Source organism: Miscanthus floridulus, chromosome 12 (assembly GCF_019320115.1).
Source record: "Miscanthus floridulus cultivar M001 chromosome 12, ASM1932011v1, whole genome shotgun sequence".
Classification (NCBI taxonomy): Eukaryota; Viridiplantae; Streptophyta; class Magnoliopsida; order Poales; family Poaceae; genus Miscanthus; species Miscanthus floridulus.
This window is the reverse complement of record NC_089591.1, coordinates 55,021,587-55,029,136: the sequence shown is the minus strand read 5'-3', so window position 1 is coordinate 55,029,136 and position 7,550 is coordinate 55,021,587. Positions and strand designations below refer to the sequence as shown.

The 7,550-nt window shown below is 52.4% G+C and overlaps 1 protein-coding gene across 1 annotated transcript; it reads right to left on the bottom strand.

Moving 5' to 3' along the window:
- Positions 1–4,773: 4,773 nt before the first annotated feature.
- On the bottom strand, positions 4,774–5,842 carry LOC136497235 (probable calcium-binding protein CML17). The gene has a single exon (XM_066493026.1). The coding sequence runs from the start codon at positions 5,834–5,836 to the stop codon at positions 5,006–5,008; it is 831 nt and encodes a 276-aa protein (XP_066349123.1). The 5' UTR covers positions 5,837–5,842; the 3' UTR covers positions 4,774–5,005.
- Between the last annotated feature and the right edge of the window lie 1,708 nt (positions 5,843–7,550).

The window sequence follows — 7,550 nt, the reverse complement described above, 5'->3', positions numbered from 1 at the left end:
ATATGCAAGTGACGGCTCTGAGATTACATCTGACAATAGACCTAAAAATACCATCTTTGACTCCCCGAAGGGGGAGCCGCAGGAGGGGAGTGCGACCGCCTGCCGATGGATCCGCGAGATCCGCCAACCAAAGAGCAGTGGAGGCCGTGTCGCCACCGAGGTTGAAGAGAGAGACCACCGAGGTTGAAGAGAGAGACCACCATCGGGTGAAGGGGAGGCGCCGCTGCCACTTTCCAGTAAATTTGGGAGGACAGAGAAATAAAATAGGGTTATTTATACCAGGAAGGAGAAATTAAGGTATGGCTATAACAGAGACATTTATGATTGTGGATAATCCTTTTACGCATGGTGGTAAGTTGACGCTATTTTGTAGCTTTATTACTATTAGCAAATATGCTCGTGCGTTGCAACGCTGCTGGCTATAATGATCTTTGGAGCCTACCTCTTAGCCGACCCATAATAGTTACCTCTTCGTTACTAATATATGATCCACTTATCTCTTTCACAGAGTTGTTTGATTCTTATGTCTAAGCTAGTTGTAAATTTATAGCTCGCTTCTCCTCTCCTCTCATCTCTCCTCTCTCCTTCGTCTGAGCATTTAGCCTCCTGTTGTTATACTTGCCCTCGTGCACCTGCTAATGCCTTGATGTTGATAGATGGACAAGCAAAATGATGCGCAGCCCCAGACCACCCAAGACTTTTGGGAAGGCACTGATTGAAGCCTGACCGTTGAACCGGTAAACCAGGGAGTTGAAACCTTCTCGTGGTCATACACCTGAAATGTTCTCATGATTCATGAAAGTGGAGTCAATGTAAGCGTCGTTGTCAACGAGCCCTGACTTGGAGGACACTCGCGGCGCTGACCAATCGGGCAGTACCAGAGCGGGCTGGAAAGATGGGTTCGCCTCGTCACAGAAAGCTCTCGCATCGCAGACCCGTCCAACGGGATTTTTTTTAACATTTTTTTGAAACTATTTTCAAATAAGACACTGTTTTTTTTTTAAATTAACACTTTTGGCCGCGTCTATTCGCATGGCGCGGCGAAATCACGTTGCCGCGCTATGCATGGGGGCGCGGTAGGAGCGATGACGTGGCAGCGACAAGAGCCGCTGAACGCTAACGTGGCCGGGGCTGCCGCACCGCGGATCTGGGCGCGGCACTGACGCGCCATGGAGAAGGCGCGGCAATGCAATTCCACATGTGAGAGAAAACTATTCGTGCGCAAGCAGTTGGAACATGTACTACCTGGTTTTCAATACCCATGTGCATGGGACCCACGCTCGTCGATCTCTTCCTAGCTGTATCCTTATCTTCTCAGTTCTCACGAAGCAACAACAACCTTATCTCATTCTCATTGGTTCTCATCTCTCGAACTCTCGCCAGCTTCCTCTCTCTTGTTCTCTCTCCCTTTCTTGTTCGTGCCTTGGATGGACGCCGGACGTCCTACTTCTCAGGCAGCGGCGGTGACAACATGCGGTGCTGGCTTGCATCAACTACGGCCTTGGCCCATAGTGAAGGGGAGCCAGCCATGGCGATGGTATGGCCCAACACCTCAACTTGCAGCGTTCTAGCTGGCTGAGCAGGCGCGGCAGTGCGGCGACGGCGAGCTGGCGAGATGAGCGGGTGTGGCAGCTCGGCATCGGTGTGCTGGCCAGGCGCGGCAGTGCGGCGACCTGACGTAGCAACTCATCAGCGGTGCGGCACCGACGGTTGTAGCTACGTGGCGGAGCGGCAATGGCGTGCTCGCTGGCGTCGACGAGCTTTTTTTATTCCCAAAAATCATTTTTAGGGGCGGTTGACTTAAATCAACCGTCTCTGAAAATCCATTTTTATGGCCGGTTGTCTTAAAAGAACCGTCCTGGAAATCGATTTTTAGAGGCGGTTTTAAAATCACGTCTAAAAATCACTAATTTTTACAATCGGTGGCGTAGTAGCGGTTTTTCAAACCGCGTCTGAAAACCGATTTTAACCGCCTCTAAAAATCTTTTCTGTACTAGTGATGCTATGGCTATACACGAATGTGTCAGGCGCATATTTTAAGTGTTTCATCTGTTTTAGACGTATCAAGCGAATGGGGTAGGACGTGGCGGGGAGATTTGAAACTAGCCTGGCCAGCTCCAAACTTTTACATCTGAAACACTTGAAACATACATTTATTTCGGACGGTTCTGCCACACGCGCCCACGCTCGATCCGTTTTGCGTACGTCCGTTCCGTCCCAGTGGCTGCTCGGTCAAAAAAAAAGATAAGGGGCATGGGCAGAAGAGAAATAAAAGGATCATAAAGGCATCGGATGACATTCTAGCGGGTGAATGGTGTTCCATAATGGTAAGCTAACAACCCCTATTGCGGGATAGCATATTACCGAAATCCACTTTCCATGATGGTCTATTTCCAAAAGCTCAACGGTAACAAGAGACCGGACGGTGGTCAACCAGGAGACGGATTCTGCACCATGCCCGGCACAGGCGGCCGCCGCTGCTCCATCAGAAGGTTGACGCGCGGCGCCCTAGTTCAAAAGGTCCGGCTCGCTCGGGCATCCGGCGACCAAGTCAAGTGCTGCCACGTCTCCATGATCCAGCAAGCCAGACCGACCGAGCACAAAGTTACGTAATTCTCTTGTCTTTATTCAGCCGGACCCGCCGCCCTCCGACGCCGGCCGCACGGCCCCGGGCCGTCCCAACGCTCAGCCTGGTGGCGAAGGCCGAGCGAGCCGCGCGGCCGGCGCGCGCTGGAGACATGCATCGCGTCGCGCGGGCCGTGGCGTGGGCACGTGGGCGGGGGCGCGGTGCTAACCGCTCACATGGCATTGACACGTCCCCGCGCGCTGTTGGTTAGACTACCCACAACATTTGTTTTCTGCAATGCTGAAAGAGGAGAGAGAGAGCGATGGAGCATCGGTGCCGACCACTGCGGCTATGGATGCGAGTTCAAATTTTCTCTACCCGAGACATGTTCCTTCGAAAGAGTAAAAAATTATTTTTTTCAGCCAGCTGTTTGTCCTCCGCACGCTGAAACAGTGAGCACTGAGCACTCACCTTCTTCACCTATCCACCAACACCATTTAGCCGTGCTACGTGGGCCCCGTTCACGTGCTCTTAAACTCGGCTTGATCCGCTTCTTTTTTTCATCCGAAACCATGTTTTTCTCTCACAAATTCCTCCAGAATTCCTCCAAGCGAACGGTCCAGAGCTGGGCGAACCCTACGTACAGGCGACGATGGCCTCCACGGCTGCGTACAGGCGCGGCGCGCCTGCAGCCCACGGCGCCGCGTTGACGGCGGCCTCCGTGGCTCGGCGTAGGCACGCAGCCTATAGGCGTGGCGCGACGGCAGCCCTGCGTCATGGTGTATAGGCGCGGGTGACGGCGGGCTCCGTGGCTCAGCGTAGCGCAGGTGACCACGGCCTCCACGGCGTGGCATAGAGGAGAAGAAGTCTCCGATGTTTATCCTTCTATGTATGTGTGAAGTGGTTATTCCAAGGGTCAATTTCAAGTAGATCCACCTAGGAGCAGTATGGATTCAAGATTTGGAGAAGAAGGAGGACCTTGATTTGTAGATGGAGAGATCGATTTGGGTGGATTTTACTAGGGCCATGTTTAGTTCCTCCGGATTGCAGAATTTGACACTATACAAAAAGAAGATTCTCCGTCACATCAAATTTGCGGTACATGCATGGAGTACTAAATGTAGACGAAATCAAAAACTAATTGCACAGTTTGATTGTACTTTGCGAGACGAACGTTTTGAGCATAATTAGTCAATGTTTGGACAATTATTACCAAATACAAACGAAATTGCTACAGTGTTCGCCGTCACATCGAACACTGTACTAACGCCGAATCAGCAGCGAACTAAACGTGGCCTAGAGCATCGGTGTCGACGGCAAGGGAAAGGTCTAGTGTGCGAAGGACTTCGGAAGGAAGGAGAGGGTTCTGAAACTTATCCCATCTACAATGAAGCATAGATGTTGACACTATGGTCATGTATGGTTTACAGGGCATAGATATGAGGTGGCATACTGGGATGGTTTTTCAGCATCGGTGACGCCGTGGGCTAGTCTTAGTTTCGCACGGCCGGCTTGCGGTCCCCGTGGTGTGGCCGTGTGGGTGCTTGGTGTCGACCGTGCCGCGCCGCGAGGCCGTGGGGATGGACGGGAGCCGCACCGGACGGCAGGTGCGCGCTGGATCGCAGATTCACAGCCACGGAAGCACTGGCGTGGATGGTACGCTGCCGCGCGCCGGGAGCCCAGGACCAGGATGGGGCAGGTTCTTCGGTCAGGGGATTAGGGGATCTCGTCGCTTTCTGGTTCGGATCCCAGTGATTCCACCGTATGGCCCAGGGACAAACCAAGCTTTTTCGAGGGAAACGGGATGCCGGGGGCTCATTCGATATCTCTCTGTTCCGCTCCGTTGAAACTGGAGAGGCCAAACCCGTTGCTCGTCGTGACGCATCGTGCACATCACAAGCCTAAGCGGCCAAGCTAAGCAGAAGCGCGCGTGTTGCTTGAGAGGAAAGAAGAATGGATGGATGATATGATCGGACAAGTCAACTGCTCTTGGATGGAACAGTGGCGTTTTTCTCAAGTCATTACTTGAATGCAGTAGCGTGCTAACAGGTATCAGCAAGATTGTGACGACATGTTCAGAATTCATAGTTCTTGCTCATGCTCATGGTCATGGTCATAAGCCATGCACGCAGTCTGCAGATTGGCAGTTGCCATGATAGAAGAAAGCCCTGAATAAAACAGTGGAAATTAACCTTGTCCCGGAGCAATTCTTACGAGCAACAACCAACACAATAGTAGTTAATTAGCAAGCCCATCAATCAAGTCTAACGAACAAAGCAACAAAAGAAGGGAGATGGAATGGAACAGCGTGGTTACGTGAGCTCCCCTCCACTCCAAGACCAAGCAATATCTACAGGTTCTAGTACGAATCAAGCCTGCAGCAGATGCAGTGCACGGCGCTCCATAGCAAGCCAGGTGCAGCAAGGACGACGGACACGGTCACCCGAGCGTGGTGGCGAGCCCGCCGGCGCGCATCATCTGGCGGAACTCGTGGAAGTCGACCCTGCCGTCGCCGTCGCGGTCGACGTGGCCGATCATGCGCCGGCACTCCTCCGCGGTGCGGCCCTGCTTCAGGCCCAGCGACGACAGCACCGCGCCGAGCTCGTCCACGGTGATGTACCCGTCGCCGTTGGCGTCGAACACCCGGAACGCCTCCCTCATGTCCTCGTCCTCCTCCGCGCCTGCAGCTTCCTCCCCCTCCCCGGCGCCGGCACCGCCGTTGCCGTTGCCGTTGGCGCTGCTGTCGCTGGCCATGATGGTGCGGTAGAGCACCCCGAACTCCTCCACGTCCACGCACCCGTCGCCGTTGGCGTCGATGCGCGCGATCATGGACGCCAGCTCGTCGTCCGGCACGGACATGCCCAGCTTGCCCAGCGACTCCTCAAGCTCCTCCCGCGTGATGCGCCCGTCGCCGTTCTTGTCGAACAGCTCGAACACGCGCACCAGCTCCGCCGAGTCGGCCTTCTTGCTGCTGCTCCCCCCGTTCCCCGCTTGCTGCTGCTGTGCAGACGATGACGACATCCTCTTGGGAGAAGGCGGCGGCGTGGAGGGTGCGCCGGCGGTGGGCGTGGGCGTGGCAGTGCTCTCGCGGCCACTCGGGAGGATGGATGTGGGGAGGTACGAGAGGAGGCCGCGCGGCAGGAGGGGCAGCTTAACGAGAGGGCAGGACGATGATAGCATGGTGGATGGACACCGTGTGGGCTTGCTTGCCACTGTATTTGCCTTGTGGCGGTGGTGTGCTACAACTACAAGCAAAGCTTTCTTTCCCATGGGCCATGGACCATGGTTGTATTTATATCACAATTTCAGCTTGTTCCACTTTAATGTCTTTCTTACAAAAAGGAATCACTAGACTTTACCCGTATGTCAGAAGAGCCGATGCAGCAGGAACCTTTTTTTTTTTGTTTCTAAATCAAGAGTTGACTTTGTGATAAATAAAAGTAGAAGTCTATTATACCACAAAAGACGGTGTAAACACGACATGATTGACTCTTATTCGCCGGGATGTAAGGGGTATTGCATTTTGCAGTTCTTTAGAGGCCGAAGAGGAAGATAAAAGTTTCATGTGAAAACCTACAATGAAACAGACGGAAAGGGTTACTGAGTCTTCAACTGTTTGCGCTCCTTCGGTCTGACTTATGATAGATGTACATGTACTGTTGTACTTTGCCGGAATCGTGTTTTATGCTACGAAAACATATAGTCATGTCAAATAAGTCAATTAATACATATTTCTGGAGAAAAAGGCATGTGACATGCCTTTTCTCAGACCCCATTTTTATGACTATCTAGAAGACAAAACTTCAGGAAACACCATGCTTACTATATATCTGATCTGTTGACGAAAATGGTATCATTGCCCCTTTTTTGTGTTTATCCCTTAATAATTAACAAATGCTCCTACTTGTTTTTCTGAGAGGCGTACAAATTTGCTGTGAATATTTCCTCATACTTGATGCCACGTTGAAACTCGCTGAACCAAACATATACATGGGGGTGCCAGATAAAGAAAAAAACACAGCTATTTGCCCTACCTGACTTTAATTTTTCAAAGCAAAACCTGATCACACAACACATCCGACAATTTTGTTCTTTACTACTAAAAGACTTGCCTCCACGTTCATGCTTAATACAGAGAATCAAAAGGGCAGTGGAAATGTTAAGCACTTAAGCCCCTCGATTCCCCGATGTCAACTAAAAACAAATTTGTGGAAACAATTTCAGCTTGAAATACACTACTCGTATTGTAGCTATCAGCCCACCTGTAGGCTAATTTAAATTGTTCATCATCTCCTCACGTCTCCAAATGAAAAACGGTAAGAAAAACTGAGCTTCTGCAGCCGCAGTTGGGCTTGGCACATCATTTACGCTTTCTATCTGATCTGAAGGAACAGGACAAAACAGGTGAGAAACATACACCAACACTGCCCCCCTATCATGATGCGTGCAGCGTGCGGGACGCGTTTTTGCAGCTTGCTGGTAGTTGGTCTGCAGTCTTTAAATCCAAGTTAAAGCGCCGATGGTGAAAACAGAGAGAGAGAGAGAGAGGAATTGCAATGAGAACTACAGGTCAACTGAAAGCGCGTCGCGCGTCGTCTGACGATCAAACTGCCACGGCCTCACGGGACCGTCGGGTGCGGATCTCGGTCGTCGATCGCTGCCAGCACGGTCCGCCGTCGGATCGGGCATGGGCGGCCGGCCGCGCGACACGTGCGCGCGCAACCTCACGTGGGGCCCCGTGCGGGCCGCACGTGCCGACAGGCCGATGAGTAGCGGCAGGTCTGCCTGCGATGGCGGGTGGTGACTGGAGAGTGATGACAGGTGAGAGGGCTTCACTGGATTGCAGCTCATTTTGGGATTCCATCGTGGAGGCTTCAAATTGAAGTGGGCGGCAGCGGCACTCGGCTGGACGTGAGCTGGGGTGGGCGTGCATGGACTTCACGGCTTCGTAGATTACTCCCCCGTGCCCAGAATCTCTTGGACA

Bases quoted from the DNA above. Each gene is read 5' to 3' on its own strand.
- LOC136497235 (XM_066493026.1), bottom strand. From the start codon at position 5,836: ATGGGAAAGAAAGCTTTGCTTGTAGTTGTAGCACACCACCGCCACAAG.